This window comes from Penicillium verrucosum (genome assembly GCF_028828655.1).
Source record: "Penicillium verrucosum strain IBT 35672 chromosome Unknown utg000001l_segment0_segment0, whole genome shotgun sequence".
Taxonomy (NCBI): Eukaryota; Fungi; Ascomycota; class Eurotiomycetes; order Eurotiales; family Aspergillaceae; genus Penicillium; species Penicillium verrucosum.
Genome location: NW_026643210.1, coordinates 327,800 through 345,717, shown reverse-complemented (window position 1 = coordinate 345,717; position 17,918 = coordinate 327,800). Strand labels below are relative to the sequence as shown.

Here is a 17,918-nt window from a genome sequence, read left to right as displayed (position 1 = left end):
AGAAGCAGAATGATATTAGGGACCTTTTTAGGGTTGTTTTCCGTATGCGGCTTGTTTATAACATTCTGAACGGAGTACCTGACCTGCCTACGTGAACACAGGTCTCGGTGGTTGCGCAAACATCAAGCTAACGAGTACCTATAGAGGCATGTAGTTGTTGTAGCCTGCATCTTGCTTCAGCTATGAAAAAATCATGTATTCTATTGATTATAAAGCCGCTGCCTCGTCCCCTTGATTTACAGATACCGCTGGGACTATAGACGCATCAGCACATTCGACTTGAATAACCTGATGCTCAATCCCCGTGTCGGAAGCTGCAATCACAGCCGCACTTAATTGATGGCCGTATAGACAGGCTGAATCCAGCCCAATCGCATACCTACCTAGCTGCAAGCGACGCCTTGCATCATGTCCGAAGATCACCGTAGTCTTGGATGCTAGGCTATCTTGCCACCGGTCCCATTCCATAACCCAGCTTTCTTCTCCGGAACCCTCAGCCGGTACGAATCCAGCCTTATCGCCTGATGCACGCACGACGCTCCGTATATGCATTACAGCATGAGGATCCTGGTCTTCAAGTGAGATACCAGGAACAAGGCCTGCATGTACAACAATTAGAGTGTCACCCAAGGATGATGTTGGGACATGAGGTAGCTTGACGCGCAAGATCAAAGGCAAAGCGGCAAGCCAGTCGAGTTGGTGCGTCGAAAGTACCGATGCCGTACTATGCGATCCCGTAGCGCCGGTAGTTGCAGTAGATGCTGATTTGTCGGGAGTGTCGAAATCTCGGAGATTATCCCCGGGTAGGTCGGCTGCAGGGTCCTCAGGTACAGCCGGACTGCCAGTCAAGTGTTCAGAATTTAGTAAATTATCCCTTGTGGCGTTGATCTCCGCAGCCGCATTGAGAACTGCATTTTCGTGGTTGCCTCTGACAGCGCTAGCGCCTAGCTTAATTGCTAGATCAATAACACCAGAACTATCGGGTCCTTTATTGACTAGGTCGCCGACTAGTATGAGATGATCTCCTTTGCTTTTGTCAAAGCTGACTTTGTCTAGGAGTGTTTCAAGGGATTTTCTCATCCCGTGTACATCGCCTACAATGACTAAGCGTCCAATGACGGGGTCATTTTCGGAAGATGGTGAAAGAGACTGCGGAATAAGGTCGGCCGGCAGGTCTGAGATGAAGGTTGTGATTGGAAATATTTTATCGGAAGATTTCGTAGGAGGCATTGTTTTTTATTTTTCAGATTTGAAGCATATGGTTATCTGGAGGGAAAGGGAAGACAGACAATGAGATCAGGGCTGTGCGAGTGCTAAGCAGAGTAACCCGATTGAGACTAGTGTAGTTTCGGGTACGGGCCGTCGCATCCTTATCGTCGGGGATATGATGCCATACATATAGACTTATATCTCACGAAACAGGTGGGATTGGATCTATAGAAAACAATGGCGGGCTTTATATCACGACTAGAGAGTGACTTCCCACAGGGCACAATACTACCTCCCAGCCGCAGAGATCTTTTGGGGTCTTTTTACCCTCGGAACAGCCTTTATGCAAATCTACGAGCAGTTGGTAGTAATGCGATTTTTCGTCAGATTGAGCGCTACCTCGTGTTATGTAGGCTTGGTTCACATAGTAAACTCGTTCGTTTTGAAACCTGACTACCGGAAATTCAAGAAGAGGTTACCAAGTTGGGAACAATTGTATGCGACAGAGTAATGAAACAGAATAAGTATTGAATTCCGAAGGTGTGTTGGGCGCTTGGCACGGCTACTACAGAATATACACTATGAATCAGGTTCTGAGGTGGTGCTTGCGCCATATAAAACTAAATTAACACCACAAGAAGTATTTCAAAGCAGATATAAAGTATTCATGTCCCGATATCCGTAGGAAGAGATTCAACCTGTCGGATGATTTTGCAAGAGTAAATGACGCGATCTCGCTGTAGACAACGTTATTCTAACGTTATTCGGAGTTCTTCCGTACTAGAGGGGCCCAAGGGCAATGTTTATCTCACTTGGTGAGAACTTTAGGGTACGTGATGCGATGGGGATTGGTATTCGTGCTTTGTTGGAGAGATGACAGCAGCTTAGTGTCGAGCGGGGTTGTTCTGAATAGGGGAGATAAATAATATCAACAAGTAGCAACATCTGGACTTAAACAATTGTCAGATTTGATCTGATCGCATATATCCAAATTAAAATCAAGTTCAGCTTGAAAGACAACCTTGCACAATGTCAGCTGAAACGTCACCACCCAAGTGGTGGATATATCTCAATGGCTTCGACATGTTCACGGTTGGCCAGCTTTCCTTCGGCCAATGGAAAAACCATTCCGATCGGTCAGCGACTAAGCGATGAGATCTGTCCTACTGGACAGACCTGGCCCAATTGCTCGAGAAAGGCGATTTTAATGCCTTGTTCCTTGCCGACACATATGGTCTATACGACACGTACAAGGTACGGCAGAACCAGCTATTCGGAATGGAGCTCAGTATCCTATGGGAGATCCTTCAATAGTAAGTTAGCTACCTGTTTCATTGATTCGGTTGGGTTGCTGATGATATTTATCAGCCAATTTCTGCAATGGCCTCGGTCACCAAAGATCTAGGTTTTACGATCACCACCTCTACTTCATATGAAGCTCCATACGTTGTGGCAAAGAGGTTCTCAGCTTTGGACCATTTAACTGGTGGCCGGTTCGGTTGGAATATTGTGACCTCGTGGAAGGAGTCTGCTGCAAAAGCTGTGAGTATTCCCGGTAAAGGACCTTTTACCCAAACTTACATCCATGGGTTGGATTGCCCCTGGTGGATCACGACAAGCGGTATGAGATTGCCGACGAGTACCTGACCTCATTGTATAAGTAAACAAAAATGAACCGTCAACAGACATGCAAAGTACTTACCTGCAATAGGCTGTGGGAGGGCAGCTGGGCCGACGACGCTCTCCAAGAGAATGCTGAAATAGGCGTCTATACCGATCTAAGTCGCATCAACTACATCCACCACCACGGCGAACATTTCAAATTCGATGGTCCTCACATCCTGGACCCATCCCCGCAGCGCACACCCTTCCTCTTCTAGACAGGCACATCTCCAGCAGGCATGGCCTTTGGGGAAAAACACGCAGAGGGAATCTTCGTCTCAACCCCTTCACCGCACATCCTCGCACCACGCATCAAGGCCATTCGTGAGGAAGCCGCCAAGCACGGCCGAGATTCCAAATCAGTGAAAATATTTGCGATCCTCACGCCGATCGTAGGTCGAACCGACGAAGAGGCGCAGGAAAAGTATCGGGAAGCCCTAAAATACGCCAGTGAGGAAGCAGGACTTGGATTCTTTTCTGGTGGAACTGGCATCGATCTTAGCCGGATTGATCTAGACACGCCTGTTACGGCGTCGGATGTACATATTGACGCCCGTGTTCATTCCACCATTAATACACTCTCCTACCAGAGTTCTGACGTACCTGAATGGACACCAAGGAATATCGGGAAGCATATCTCGATTGGTGGGGCGGGACCTGTTCCTGTTGGTTCTGCGAGTACTGTTGCGGACTTTTTGGAAGAATGGGTCTGAGTAACAGAGTTGGATGGGTTTAATATTGGGTATATGCGTCTGAGACACCTGGCACGTTTGAGAATGTTGTTGAGCTGTTGGTGCCGGAACTGAGGAGGAGAGGGATGTACGCGCCACAGGGTGAGAGTGGTACAATGCGGGAGAGGGTGTATGGGCCTGGGCAAAAGCGTTTGCGGGAGGACCATGTTGGAAGGAAGTATGGATATGAGGTGTATGATGGCCAATAGACTAGTTACAGGGATGTATGTTAGATTAGTCTGACTTGAAATAAATATGTGCAAACGGTTGGATATAGTCCACAAACAAGATTCTATACCGGATTTTGTTCACTTCACACTTATTCCTAACATGCTATACTCTATTATCCAAACACAGAGTACCAGAGATGAATAGTTATAGAAAGAAAGCAAGTACTATTAATTAATATCAAGCCAAAATCTCCGGCGAGACCTGTCCGAAATGAGAACCTGTGTCAAACGTAAGCGCCCTTGGTAATGTACCAAGGCAGACCGGAGATATTTCTTGACTCCTTTGACTTTTTGAATCCTTTGTAGGGACCAAAGGGGCTAGAAGCCATGTGGCCAAGAGGAAGTTCCTATATAATTGGCCCAACTCCCAAAGCACCACGCTAATGTCGCTGAGTTCGGGTATTTTGGACAAATTTGATTCCTTGAGTGGATTCGCACAGATCATTTCAACATTTGGCAATTCTCCGATATGCATCTTTACTTGTCAAATTCGGATAGTATTCGGATACTATATGAGGTGGAAATTGAGGCTGCGATATATTAAGTTAGCATGGCACTTTATAGATCTCAACCTGTGTCAAATTAATTAAAGACCATAGGGTACGAGAGCTACCGGACCATCCGATTTGAACATATTGACACGAAAGGATTACATCCTGGACTAGTTCAATCTAGTCAGATTGTATGATTTCGTCCAGAGGATATCCGCAAATGAGCGGACTACATCTACCGCGAGGCGTTTCTTGGCGGTCGTTTCATCTTTCCCATACTCTTCCGGATTGAATTGATCCCCTTCAATTTAATTTCCTGTTTGCCTCTGAGCTATCACTCCTACTGGCCCGATCTCCGAAATAACCGGCTTTCTAATTTGCTTGGCTTCGTTTAACGTCCCCCGCTAGCGGATCGGTCATCTTAGGTGGTCCCCAGCCTTATACCTTCGACTCGATATGTGGAAATATGAAACACCTCGCTGGAGGGTATACACCCATATACTTCTCAGAAGTACCTCAATAACTATAAGTACTAGACATCTACTCAAGATGTCCTCCATTCTCTCACTATCATTCAGTCTCTCCTTTTCCTGACACTTGCTGGATTCAAGTTGTCTATCCATTCTTTTGTACACATACATTCCTTTCTTACACTCCTTTCAGATTGAAACCCTTTTACCAAAATGATGAACTCTCCCCAAATCTCGGGCTGGCAGGTCCTAGCGACCAAGGGAAAGCTCATTGTATCTTGCGTTCTGGGCCTCTTCCTCCTTGCCATCGGGATGGACATCCGAGCTGAGCTCGGAGCCGGACACAACCAGAAGAAGATGTCCAAGCGCGACATCAACAGCACTCCCCCAATCTGGCAACCAGAAGCCGGTGTCAAGTGGCAAATCCAACTGGTAGATTCCGTCGAAGACACCACCATCGACACCGACATATGGGACATCGACCTCTTCGACAACACCGCCGAGACAATCTCCACTCTCCAGAACAAAGGCCACAAGGTCATCTGCTACTTCTCCGCCGGCACATACGAAGACTGGCGCCCGGACATTAGCAAGTTCGACACCGCAGACTTCGGCAGCAACCTCGATGAATGGCCGGGCGAGCGCTGGCTGAACATCAAGTCGAGTAGCGTTCGTGCAATCATGAGCTCACGACTGGATATGGCAAAGCAGAAGGGCTGCAATGGTGTTGATCCGGATAATATCGATGCGTATGGGAATGAGAATGGTCTTGGGTTGACAGAGGCTGATTCTGTTGATTTCTTGACTTTCCTGGCCTCCGAGTCGCATTATCGTGGCATGTCGATCGGGTTGAAGAATGGTGGTGATATTATTGGTTCTGTTATTGACAAGATGCAGTGGTCGGTTAATGAGCAGTGTGCGGAGTATAGCGAGTGTGAGACATATGCTGCCTTCACGAAAGTCAATAAGCCGGTTTTTCATATTGAATATTCTGGGGAGACGATTGAGTCTGGTGGCTCTGGTGATACTTCTGTCTCGGTCGCTGAGGCTACCACTGGTAGCAAGGCTACTTTCACTGCTGCCATTGGCACCCCTTCTTCCAGTCCTGCTGCCGCTGCAACTGCAACTGCCACTGTCAATGTTACCCCCATTTCTACTTCTTCTGCGGCCGCTGCAACCAGCACAGACGCCGATGCTACCAAGACTGGCAGTACTGACACTGATGGTGACGAGAAAGAGGCCGATGAAGATGACGAGGAAGACGACGACGAGGGAGAGGACGAGGAAGACGAAACTAGTACCCATGCCACCAAGGAGCAAAAACACCGATATGGTCACGGTCACCACAAGCTCCGTGCCAGAGCTGTTCTCTCCTCCACATTGAAGACCTCAGCCTGCAACGCGGCTAACGCCGAAAAATTCTCGACTGTTATCAAGAACATGAACCTCGATGCCTGGGTTGAATATTGCTAGATTTAACCCATTGTGACCTTTGTTCGTACGACAATAAATGTGTTTGCTCATCTGTTGACTGGAGAGAGTTGTGGGGGGATGACTGTCGATGTATACAGCTCGGAGAGATAGCCTAGAAAATACAGAAGAGATATTACAATCTAGATGTAACTCTTGTCTTTGTGATTTGTCTAGTTCCATTCGGAAAATGGCTTGGAGCCAAGTATAATTTTGGCATTGGTGGGATTATTCTACGCTGTACAGCGAGAAAATATTCATTGAGATACATACCTCGTCTTATTATCCAACTCATCAGATACAAGGGAGACATATTTTAATCATCAAAATTGTATTTTCTTTTTCTCCTTTTCTGTTTTCTGTGTACTGGATGACCTTGTTAACAAACACACCAGTTGGCAGTGAACACATGGTCACCATCCACCTTTAAACACACAGGTCCTCAGAAACCATAAACTTCTCATCCCTAGCATTCGTCTCCTTCGGGATCACATTAGCATTCTGGACCTCACACCCCCTCAGCACAGATTCACGACCAATCTGGGCTCGTTGACCAATCACACACCCGGTCAATTCAGCCCGGGTCTCAACAACAACACCCTCCATCAGAACACAACGAATGATACGGGCAGCACCATCAATCCGGCAGTTTGCACCAATCACACTCTCCTTAATAACAGCACCAGATGCAATAATCACATTGTCACCGAGCAGACAATCTTTCTTTGTAACATTGCTTGGCGAATCCACGCCTTCGGGGTAAGCAACTTTATGGGCGTGGGCAAAAGGCGACGCTGCCTTGCGACCTACTTCATCGATAGATGGCAGTTTAGCCAGGAGAATGGAGGTCGAAAGAAGGACACCTGTGTTATCGACTCGTCGAATGAATGGGGTTGATCCTCGGTGGACATATGCTAGCATTTCTGGCAGTTCGGTAGATGGATAAGACTGGTACAACTGCATCTCGGAGCTAGAACGAGTTCGGGTAGTGCTCATATCTCTGATGTCGATAACCTTATCGACGAATGCGCCAGTGTGACTGCCTTCGGGTGTAAAATCTGTCTCCTGGGTGCGGGTGGTGGGTTCGTTGAAGCTCTTTGTCAATCCGAGCTTGTCGCCGAGACCTTTCTGCCATGTTGACTTGGCCCAGGTGCCGACCAAATCCTCGCTGACGGATTCCAGTCTTGTCTGATGGCGGACTAGATCTTTGACCCAGCAGGGGAAGACGTAAACATGGGCATCGCGGAAGGTGGTGAGCATTCTGATGCGGGGACAATTCTGGACGAGGGAATGGCGAACGAGTAGGCCTTTGTCTTCTTTCATTTTCTCCTTGGTCGTATCCATTGGCATTGACATCAGGAGTTTGGAGAGGCCGAATCGTAGGATCAGTGATCCCTCAGGGCCGGGAACAATGGGTGCTTCGTGCTGCTGGAGTGGAGCGACAGCTATGAAATCAGTGGGTTCGTCCTGGATGCTCTCCTCTCGGCCTTTTGTTTGGTAGTAAACAGCCAGACCCCCTGAGCGAGCTTCTAGCTGACGATCGAAGTACGAAGTAGTTGGAGGAGATGCATGGTGAACCGGATTAGAATTGTTGTTATCCTCGAGGGCCCATTGATTGGTAATCCATGCCTCAAGAATCGATTGACCAGGGATATCACAGATGAGGTCGCAGGGAAGAAGGAGGAAGTTGGTGGTTATACATCTCTGGACTTCAGGGAGGCGGAGCAGCTCGGCGGTTCCCATTGTCATCTCGAGATCTTTTGGTGCGATAACCGAGACCGAGGGCGAGTAGAATTTTGTAAGGTATGGATTTTGGTCCAAGGCGGCCCTAAGGGGAGGGAAGGACAATGGAGGCGTGATCAACGTAATATCTGGGGAGACAATTAGCGAATTTGATTTGATTTAAGGTAGGCCGAGAAACAGCGGGAAGATTGAGACTTACCAGTGATACCTGATCGTCTGCAAAAGTCAATGGCATAGAATACCATGGGTCTGTTTGCAACTTGAATGAGGCACTTTGGATACTCCTCGGGTCTGGAGGTGAATGTGTTGAGTGAACCTCCAGGGCCACACAGGATGAGGGCCTGGAAGTTCATGGGACCCGTGTGCGGCATGGTTGTCAGAGTGGAGGGTAAAGCGAGAATTGGAAGGTCTTTCAGGTTCAACTTGCTGTGGGATGAGTGATCGATGTGGTGAGATGTGTGAGATGGAAAGGTTAATGAGGAGTGGGAGAGAGGTGGTAAAAGGAAAAGCTGAATAGAGACAGGTTGTGTGCTAGACAGCAGGTCACGTCGTTGAGAATGGTCACGGGTGAGAGGATCTGAAGTTGTTTGCCTTGTCTGTCTGGTTTTCTCTACTCCAAGGCTTAAGTTATTTCTGTACTAATAAGCTGTAAACCACCTTAAAAAGTGACGATATCGAAACTTCTATAATGTAAATAACATGATATTATGTCTACTAAAAATAATCAGCTAACAAAACCAGAGTACGATTGCCCATAATCCCCGGTGTAAAGATAACCATGTCCGGACGGCTTTCTAGAAAGATGAGATGTTCAATTATCTCAATTTCAAAATGTATGTAGCTTGCTTTGATGTATTAGGCTATGATAGGATATTAATTGCGCCAGACTTGTATAACAAGTAGGCCGGTCCAAATGTCCTTCACATGCCAGGCCGATAGATATAAACTCATCAGCAGAATGCATTTCCCTTCTAGTGCTAAGACAGCAAGATAGCGATTGGCTTAGCCTCTGGTCGCAAAAGACCTTTCCTATCGAACCATTCGGGGGAAATTGCTCTCGTAGACCTTTGGGAAACCAGGCTCTTTATACATAAGGTTTAGTATAATAATGAATTACGGGTGTTTCGACCCGTAGGTCAGAGAGCGTACAGTCTTAAACGTTCCACTCTTCGATATATGTCTCTTAGGTTATACGATCTCAAATGAATATCGAGTAATCATGCATCTTCTTCAAACCCAGTCTCTACTTCGTCCTTCTTATCCTTCCGCCATACAAGCCACCACGAGGCCAGAATGCCCGAGATAGCTGCACACAGGAAGCAAAGACAGATAACGTATGAGACTCGATACGTTGGTCCAAACACCGTACTGTATACGTGAGGCCCAGCAATACCACTAAACTGAGCCATGGCATTCGTTAGTCCAATACCCATTCCCACGGCCACTGTGCCTTCGAGGGCTCGAATGCGTTCTGGCCAGATCACAGGGTATGCAGATCCGGCACAAGCGGTGGCTACAACCAAGGCGAGGTATTTGACGACTGAGTTTGAGACCGTAATCAGGATGATGTAGCAGATGATTATCGTGCTCTCGACTGCTTTTGTTATTAGTAGGGAACTCATGCGCAATTCGGAGGATTGATGCTTACTTGCGACAGCTGTGGTCCAGGGTCTAATCCAACCTTTGTGTAGTAAATACCCGAGAATATTCAAGAAGAAAAAGCATGCAACGTAGGGAGGCTGTTGGTTGCGAGCTAGGTTAGCGTGGTGCGTTTTCCTTGCCTATATTGATCCAAACTCACAATATTCATCAGCTGCGATAAAGCGGTCGTAGTAAAGCCAAGCTCGTAGATAACAGTAGGTAAAGCGTAATTTACGCCAAATCCTCCAATACCATGTCCAATCCAGTAGACAGTGAATGTGTAGAACGTTGGACTTGAGAGGAGCGCTTTTACATCCCTCCAGCTCCAACTTTTGTCCTTGCCAGAGGGTGCTGAAGAGGATAGACGCCCCTGAAGGAAAGTTTTCTCCTCTTCCGTCAACATGCGAGCTGTCTCCGGGTAATCTGGAAGACCGAATACCGCTACCACAGACAACACGATTGCCGGAAGACCTTCGATAATAAACAGCCATCGCCACCCTGATAGCCCACCGGCTCCATCCATAAAGCTAATAGCATATGCCAACAACCCACTTAATGCGCCGGATACCTGACCAAGAGAGTAGAAAAGAGCAATTCTCCAGCGGAGCTCAGAAGGCTTGTACCAGAATGCCATGTGGTAGAGCACAGAAGGGTAAAACCCGGCTTCAGCCAGCCCAATTGCAAATCGTACACACATCATCCCCGGAAAGTCCTGTGCAGCCCCAGCAGCGCAGGCGCAAATACCCCAGGACAATATCAGGACGAACATCCATCTAGAAGGCGTGACTCTTTTGAGAAGGATTGTGTTGGTGGGCTCGAAAAAGAGGTAGCTGTAGGAGAAAATAGACTGTGTCCAGGACCATTGCGAGGAGCTGAAATTTAGCTCTTTCTTAATTCCCGTGCCAGCTTCTAGATTGATGATGGCGGCGTTTGAGTAGTTGCTGGAATCAATGACGCGGAAGATATATACAATCGAGTAAAATCCAACGAGCCAGAAATCTATCTTTCGCATCACTCTTTTCTCAAGCTTGGCGTTATATTCATCTTCGGAGTAATTGCGATTGATCTCGTTGGGCGGACTTGAAGGTATACTGGAAGTAATTACTTCCAGTCCGTCATACTTCAACACCATATTGTCGATTCCCGAGGATGAATTGCTTTAAACAACTTTAGCTCATCCTAAATCAAAAACACTTTTATACTTAAGTGGTACTTAGACCCCTCCGTTCTCGGGCGACACGGGTTGGTAGGGCAAGGTGCCATGATAGTTTGGATCACGACATATTCCGCCCAAATGTGCGTATGCCGAAGAGAATTCCTCACTTTTCCTTTATATTACGGCATTCATGGCCTAAAAGGCTAGAATCGTGGGGTATCAATGAATGGCATGGCTAGAAATAATTCCCCTATGCACAGACTTGGCGTCATCATGTAAAGATGTACCTCGAGAACAGAATGTCTCAAGGTATTCTATCATATCCCTTTAGGAACCCGCTTTCTATCTGATTCATGTCGAAGTAGTTCGAGCTTCGAATGATTAAGGTTCTTCAAAGTATATATAGTGTGTAGGTCTACCGGACTAACTCGGGGACAATGCTGTGAACCTGAAATCCTACTCAGCTATTGCCCAATTGCCGTGGATATTATCCATGTGCTTTAGTCGAGTGGTCAGAAGAAGAGATAAATAGATACGGGGGAGACAAGGGCCGGACTAGCCAGATGAACTGTCTCCATTAAGGGCCCAGTCTTAAACTTCCATTCTATAGGCTCGGGGTATTATTGACTATAATTTAGCCCATTCCACGGAATATTAATGCCGTTACATGTGCAATTCACAGTCTTAAATGTCCATTCTATAGGCTCGGAGCATTATTGACAATAATTCAGCCCCATTTCACGGCATAATAATGCTGTTGCATATAACGCCATCCTGAGCGGCCATGGTACCATAGACCCCGCATCTGCGCAATAGCAAGTGTCTGGCACGGAGTATTTATAGCAAGAGTAGATTGCAGATAGCAACCAAGGTTTTATTTTGAATTCAGTATATATATAAGCCCAATCTTCTCGCATAGAGTACCTTACTAGTATTTATCACTATTGCTGTCTATCCCAAAAAGAAATATGGCACCCTCCGCTATAGCAGAACAAACTCCAATCGAAAAGGCCATCGTCAAACCATGGAGCCGACCTGCACCTACTAATGAGAAACTTGATTGGGCGCCCCTAGTTGAGATCGATCTTTCTCGCTTCGACGAACCCGGCGGAAAACAAGAGCTCGCAAAGCAATTATACGATGCCGTGACACGAGTCGGATTTTGGGTAGTGATTGGACATGGACTCGATGACGAGCGTATCCTCCGGCAATTCAGTATCGGAAATGCGTTTTTCAAAGAAGACCTCGAGGAAAAGCGAAGCTTCGAATGCAATTTTGCTGAAGGCGAGTATTTCGGATACCGTGAAAACTCAAGGTGGATTGGAGAAACGGGGGTGAAAGATAATGTAGAAATGGTGCGAACATACCTATCTGCCTCGGAGATTGTATTCAATATAGCTAGCTAACTTATACAGCTCAATATCCCTAAAGCCATCCCTGTATGGGATGACGTTCCTAAACACAGGATCGTTCGTCACAACTACGACGAGATAGCCAGCTTCCATCGAGATCTCTTCGATAAGGTCGTCCGCAAGCTATTTGTCTTGATGTCAATTATCCTGGAACTACCAGAAGACCACCTAGTCGAAGCCCACGCGTATGACAAACGTTCCGATGACCACTTGCGATACATGATCTACAACACGCGTACTCAAGAGGAATGGGATAAGGCACAGGGGTACACCAAGGGCGGCCACACGGACTTTGGAAGCTTGACTCTGCTTTTCTCACAACATGTTGCTGGCTTGCAGATCCGGACCTCGGATGGAGAATGGAAATATGTGAAGCCCGTTGAGGGTGGGATTACGTGCAATGTTGCCGACACGTTATCGTTCCTTACCAATGGTAAGTGCTCACATAAACTTTCACAAAAACAGTTTTCTAACAAGGACGACAGGCTTCCTCAAATCGACGATCCATCGTGTTGTCACACCTCCTAGAGATCAGATAGATATCCCCCGTCTTGGGTTGCTCTATTTCTGTAGACCGGGTGATGATACAGTGATGAGAACTGTGCCCTCACCTTTGCTTGACCGTCTTGGTCTTCTAACTGAAGAAGATAAAAACCAAAACAAGCCTGCGCCTACGGGGACTGAGTATGTGCGGGCTCGGGTGAGGGATGTTCATCATAAGACTGTGATTGATCGTCGGGAAAACACTTCGTTTGAGTTTAAAGGACTGAAGGTTCCAAATTATTATAAGTGATAGATAGGCGGTGCAAAAGGCCCCCGGGCCTCAGTCACCGCAGCGGAGTGAGGACTTGGCGTTAGCGAATTGTATTTCTGTGTCTGTTTCTGATAATGACGAGGTGGTGATAGTATCAGGAGTCGAGAAGCAACCAAAAAGATGTAACTGGTGACTCTGGTTTCCGTTGGTTCTTCCCCTAGGCATCACATTTTTGATATCATTTACGGCGTCATTTACAAAGAAACTCACGTGGGGTCGAAAACTTTGGCAGGTGATATAAGCATAGGATAAAAATATATGCCTTCTCGCCTGAGGCAGATCATTTGGACGCTTCAGCCACAACCCTGTTATGAGTCATGTATAGAGCTGTAAGAACTGTAACAAGTTCAAGGGTAGGTAGTAGATCAGCGCGACTAGACTATCTAGCGACTACGCTGAAAAGTAATAACATACCACGGTGTCTTAGTGTATAATACTTATTTGTTCTGTAATTATTTCCTTGAAATATATTCGGATTTTCCAGTAAGACATTCAATATTTCATTAACTGATTCTCAGAGTGGGAGCTGTCTAAAGAGTGTGTGAGGCTGACAGCCTAGTCCCCAAAAGGGCGCATTTCAAACATCATATCAAAGACAAAGGAAAAGATTTAGCGGGAAAAAGAAAATGAGTCACAGTAACAGCCAATGAAGTCGTGCAGTAAAAGCGACAAAAAACAAAAACACATGCATAAACATCGTCGACTTTCCGCATCTGTCATTGGCCAATATCTCCCACACCTGCATGCTCCTTCGTGGAGCACACCAATAATGGAGTCTGGCCAAGCCTGCAGGTTATTGCGTACAATCAAAAAAACAATTTGATCGAGTCACAATCAAGTTGGGGTTCGAGACTGGGAAATCCCGCAGATCTCGAATACCCGACGTGCACTCGAGTCAAAGATCAAAACTGGAAAACAGAAAAGTAAATTTCCGAGGGCGCATCCAGGCAGGCCCTATCAATCCAGATCATCAAAGACTGGGGTATTGGGGGGAGGGGTAATGCCTATAATGTGCTAATTCCACATTACGGGCAGGGACCGTCTCGCGGTCAAAATGGGTTGTGGGCAATCAATGCCCATCGCGAGCGAATTGAAGCTTCTTCGAAGCGATTGGTGGGGTGTGTGTATGATCGTAATCAGATGAACCAGAGTCGAAATATGTCGGGTACGTTGTCAAGTACGTTTCCAGGTATACGTTCAACGGTGCTTGGGGGAACCCTCGACGTACCGGCGAGGAGTCTCGTAGTGGCGCTCCACACGCTCCTGTCGGTCGACGCCGTACAACGATCCACGGCTGGATGATGGGCGGCTGGGAGAGCCACCGGGTGAGCAGTACACGATCGAAGTAGGGGAGCGAGAAAGGCGTGGGGCCCTCTCGACCAGCTGGTAAGCCTCAGGGGACATGGAGCGAGGACGAGTTTGCTTGCCACTAACCCTGCGAGCTGGGACAGGGTAAGTCCGGTCGTAACTTGAGGATTGGGTGGGCTGGACGGGCTGGACGGGCTTCTGGACAACGACGGCCTTCTCGCGGATGCGCATGCCTTGCTCGAGAGCTGTGAGAAGCTCGCGGGTAGCAAAGGCATCCCGGGGCAGCTTCACTCGTGTAGACTTGCCGCTCTCAAAGTCCACGGTAGAGAAGTGCTTGCCACTTTGGCTGTAGAGGTAGTTGCGCAGAGTGCGAGCGCGGGTGTTGCCCGACTCGCAGAGTGTAAGACCATCCTTGTATGTCTGGACAGCGTGGGAGCAGTTGCGACAGTGAGTGGCGTGACGCTCAAAGTCGTCAACCACCAACTTCTCGTCGTCGTAGAGGTCACGCACGACGGCGAGAGGGTCTGTTATCTCAATGGGAGCAGGCATTGTGTTGGTACGGCGTATTCCAAGGAGGCGTCGGGTCAGACTAGAACGGGGTGGAGATCTCTCTGATGTTAAGAGAGTTGAGCGATCAACGGTGTACGAGGTCGAGCGGTAGGGCGACACCGTGACTGATTTCTGGGGGGGTCACGCGAAGATAGTAGATGATCACCGTATGTAGACGATGTGAAACCCAAGTGTGACAATAGATATGGAGTGTAAAATGTCCAATGTATGTCAAATGTGTGCAGATTGAAGAAGATGTTCTAGTGGAAAAGGGAGGGGGGAGTTCGAGGGGTTATATAGACTATGCAAGTGTTATGCGGGTTCTATAGATGGCGTACTGGAGCCTGGAGGGTCTGGTGTCCACTGGGACTCTGGTGGGGCCTTGGGGATCTGCAATACTCCCCCAGTACTTAGCGGCTCACGCTAAACACACAGGGAATAGCACGTACTATTCTTGTACTCTCTCTTGTACCGTTTCTAATCTGGATTGTCTGTGGCTAGTGAGGCTGTGTTATGGCTTCAAACACCGCCGTATTGACGGTTTTCATTCCTCTGATTGGCCCAAGTCCTCGAATTCACGGTCAAGTTCACCACCCATGCACCGACTTCTTCAACTCCCACTATGTTCCTTTTGGTCCCCGCCTACATTTCCAAGGCATTATTAAAATTATTATTTTTGTGGCCTTATTCCCATGACATCAACCGTCTTATTCGGTGGTTTTACGCATGTCATTCACTTGTGCTAGAGGCGTGTGGCTTGTGTTTCTCGTGTTCCTGCGCCATGACTAACTAGGGTCTCGTGTTCCCCCCTGTTCCCTCCCCCCTGAGAACAGGCCTCAGGTTCGCGTCATTTGCAACGCTTTTGACTTGACATTTGGAAATAGAACCTCAAGATTCACCCAGAGCCAGTACATTCAGAAGGAGGTGTTAGATCGCAGAGTTCCCATCCACCCATTCCTCACCCTCATAGGCTCCTGCAACCGCCGCATTGCAATGAGCGTCTACCGAGACAACTCTGGAACTCCCTAAACCACGTCGCTGGGACTTCGAGCACTGTTCTCTTGTTCCATAATTGGGGATACTCGAGCGTTTCAAATTATCTAAGAATAGTGCGCTAAGTGGGATTGTTTATTTTGGACCCCAACATTTGGGGATTCTCACCAGCCTCAACTACCCCTCTCAGCCGCGAGCCATAAGGTCTACACGAGCTCTCATCCAGTGCTTTTTTTTTACTCTAACCCCAATACAGGATGACTGCTCAGCCTCAGCCACCAATGTCACTATTTCTGGTTCATGATTTGATACACCAGCCACTAATGCCTCCTTTCTCGGAAACTGATTACTTGCAATTTCTGCCTTCTCACTGCGCGCCGGTGCTCAAGCCAAGGATCACTATTCGATTATGACCTTGTTTTCGACCTCTTTCGATCTCTTTCAATTAACTTCGCCTGGCGCGCACGCCAGGCTACCATTTCTTCACTACATTCTCTCCTCGCCTTCCTAGGCACCAGGAAGCCACATTGTTTATACCAAGGGGCCCGAGCCTCCGATTGCGTGCGACACCTCAAGACAGATTGTTATATTTTTACCACACTCTGTTTCATCAAACGCTGCCAGAATGTTTATTCATCGATCATCGTGATATGTCCCTCGTGTCACCAATACCCCTCGAGCATCCATGTCCCCATACTAACCGCCGACCAAATTACGGCCGGAGCTAACCCAATCGCAGTGCCAATATGATTTGTATTATTGCAACATCTCTCAACAGCCCAGCCGGGCTAGCTCAATCGGTAGAGCGTAAGACTCTTAATCTTAAGGCTGCGGGTTCGACCCCCGCGTTCGGCTTCCTACAAACCAAACTTGGGATTTCTTTTTTTTTCGCTGATGAAAATTCTGTTTGAGCCTCCTCTGCTCATACTCGAAGATAAGTGGCTGATAGGCATCGGGATCCACTAGTGGATCGGGCCCTGACAGGCAAATCAGCGGAAATGTTTTGCATGCATGAACCTATCTTACGTACGCATGAACAAATTGTACTTCGTAAATTACTTGCATCCGTGCATGAAAAAATTCCTGATGTATAACTAGCAGACTGAAATCCAGGCCATTTGTGGCTTGACTAGGCCCGAGCGCAAGGCAGAGAACGCCTTGTGGCGTGACAAGGTTTATCCTTCAGCTGGACATGGATCATTGGAGATGAGACTATATTGTGTATGTAGGCATGATCGAGCTTTCAGGTTAGTTAACACGCCATATCTCGTATGATTCGTCATTGGGGCTTTATGTTGCCCGGGTGATACAAGAAACACAAGAAACACCGTTGCGAATATATATTGCTCAGCTGAACACTACATACAGTGGCTTCACCATCGGTCCGGTTTTATATCGTTATCCTAGACCTACTTGCATACATATTATTTCTAACCCTAGTTATTTCAGACGAAATATGTCGACTATCCGTTTGGCTTCGGGAAATCTAGGGGAGAAGTTCTGGACTACTCCAAGTATACCATTCCAGCCAGCATGGCAGCCTACAATAGATTGCAATTCCGGCCTGAGAGTGAAATATACCGACGATGTTTGCCACCTAGGCTGATCGCAACAGTGCATTCGAAGCGATCGACATGTTGAACCTTCCGGGGCTTTCTTTGCCCTCAATTCCCCCTCTCTCATCTATCATGGTAGCCTTAATCAAACGAAATTAGTTGGTTCGTTGCCGATCATACAGCTTTATTCCTTCATTCCCTACTCACCTATTGCAGTCTTCTATGCGCTCTGCAACCATGGCGGGTTGTCTAAAAAGCTAGAAGAAAATGTTCGTTGGGAAAGTGCGGCACATAATAGGATTAGTGCCAGTGGTAGCAGAAACGAATTTCCTGTCCGCACCCTTCTAGGAAAATATTAACTATTTAGAGTCGTCATCAATACTCATTTCCAACACCCGAAGCCTGTTTCTATAAACTAAGCCATTTTTGGGCAAGCAGATAAAGTAAGCTACTTGGTCAAAAACTACCCTAGGAGCATTGGAT

The 17,918-nt window shown here is 47.3% G+C and overlaps 9 protein-coding genes across 9 annotated transcripts; 5 read left to right on the top strand and 4 right to left on the bottom strand.

Moving 5' to 3' along the window:
- Positions 1-207: 207 nt before the first annotated feature.
- On the bottom strand, positions 208-1,230 carry N7516_000111 (metallophosphoesterase family protein; the record flags this gene model as incomplete). Its single annotated transcript, XM_057212833.1, has 1 exon — positions 208-1,230. One exon carries the CDS (start codon positions 1,228-1,230, stop codon positions 208-210), a length of 1,023 nt encoding a protein of 340 aa, XP_057074716.1.
- A 987-nt stretch (positions 1,231-2,217) lies between these two features.
- Positions 2,218-2,523, top strand: N7516_000110 (Nitrilotriacetate monooxygenase component A/pristinamycin IIA synthase subunit A; the record flags this gene model as incomplete). The annotated part of the gene is given in 2 exon segments (XM_057212832.1): positions 2,218-2,369; positions 2,384-2,523. The coding sequence occupies 2 exon segments, from the start codon at positions 2,282-2,284 to the stop codon at positions 2,521-2,523; spliced, it is 228 nt and encodes a 75-aa protein (XP_057074715.1). The 5' UTR covers positions 2,218-2,281.
- A 66-nt stretch (positions 2,524-2,589) lies between these two features.
- N7516_000109 (uncharacterized protein) lies at positions 2,590-3,089 on the top strand (the record flags this gene model as incomplete). The annotated part of the gene is made up of 3 exons (XM_057212831.1): positions 2,590-2,751; positions 2,829-2,869; positions 2,921-3,089. The coding sequence occupies 3 exons, from the start codon at positions 2,590-2,592 to the stop codon at positions 3,087-3,089; spliced, it is 372 nt and encodes a 123-aa protein (XP_057074714.1).
- Positions 3,090-3,110: 21 nt separating this feature from the next.
- On the top strand, positions 3,111-3,811 carry N7516_000108 (uncharacterized protein; the record flags this gene model as incomplete). The annotated part of the gene is made up of 2 exons (XM_057212830.1): positions 3,111-3,578; positions 3,629-3,811. The coding sequence occupies 2 exons, from the start codon at positions 3,111-3,113 to the stop codon at positions 3,809-3,811; spliced, it is 651 nt and encodes a 216-aa protein (XP_057074713.1).
- A 1,195-nt stretch (positions 3,812-5,006) lies between these two features.
- Positions 5,007-6,266, top strand: N7516_000107 (endo alpha-1,4 polygalactosaminidase; the record flags this gene model as incomplete). Its single annotated transcript, XM_057212829.1, has 1 exon — positions 5,007-6,266. The coding sequence occupies one exon, from the start codon at positions 5,007-5,009 to the stop codon at positions 6,264-6,266; it is 1,260 nt and encodes a 419-aa protein (XP_057074712.1).
- Positions 6,267-6,689: 423 nt separating this feature from the next.
- On the bottom strand, positions 6,690-8,377 carry N7516_000106 (uncharacterized protein; the record flags this gene model as incomplete). The annotated part of the gene is made up of 2 exons (XM_057212828.1): positions 6,690-8,134; positions 8,206-8,377. The coding sequence occupies 2 exons, from the start codon at positions 8,375-8,377 to the stop codon at positions 6,690-6,692; spliced, it is 1,617 nt and encodes a 538-aa protein (XP_057074711.1).
- Positions 8,378-9,223: 846 nt separating this feature from the next.
- On the bottom strand, positions 9,224-10,779 carry N7516_000105 (uncharacterized protein; the record flags this gene model as incomplete). The annotated part of the gene is made up of 3 exons (XM_057212827.1): positions 9,224-9,600; positions 9,655-9,745; positions 9,808-10,779. 3 exons carry the CDS (start codon positions 10,777-10,779, stop codon positions 9,224-9,226), a joined length of 1,440 nt encoding a protein of 479 aa, XP_057074710.1.
- Positions 10,780-11,771: 992 nt separating this feature from the next.
- N7516_000104 (uncharacterized protein) lies at positions 11,772-13,008 on the top strand (the record flags this gene model as incomplete). Its single annotated transcript, XM_057212826.1, has 3 exons — positions 11,772-12,158; positions 12,219-12,648; positions 12,701-13,008. 3 exons carry the CDS (start codon positions 11,772-11,774, stop codon positions 13,006-13,008), a joined length of 1,125 nt encoding a protein of 374 aa, XP_057074709.1.
- A 1,218-nt stretch (positions 13,009-14,226) lies between these two features.
- Positions 14,227-14,886, bottom strand: N7516_000103 (uncharacterized protein; the record flags this gene model as incomplete). Its single annotated transcript, XM_057212825.1, has 1 exon — positions 14,227-14,886. One exon carries the CDS (start codon positions 14,884-14,886, stop codon positions 14,227-14,229), a length of 660 nt encoding a protein of 219 aa, XP_057074708.1.
- Positions 14,887-17,918: the final 3,032 nt, after the last annotated feature.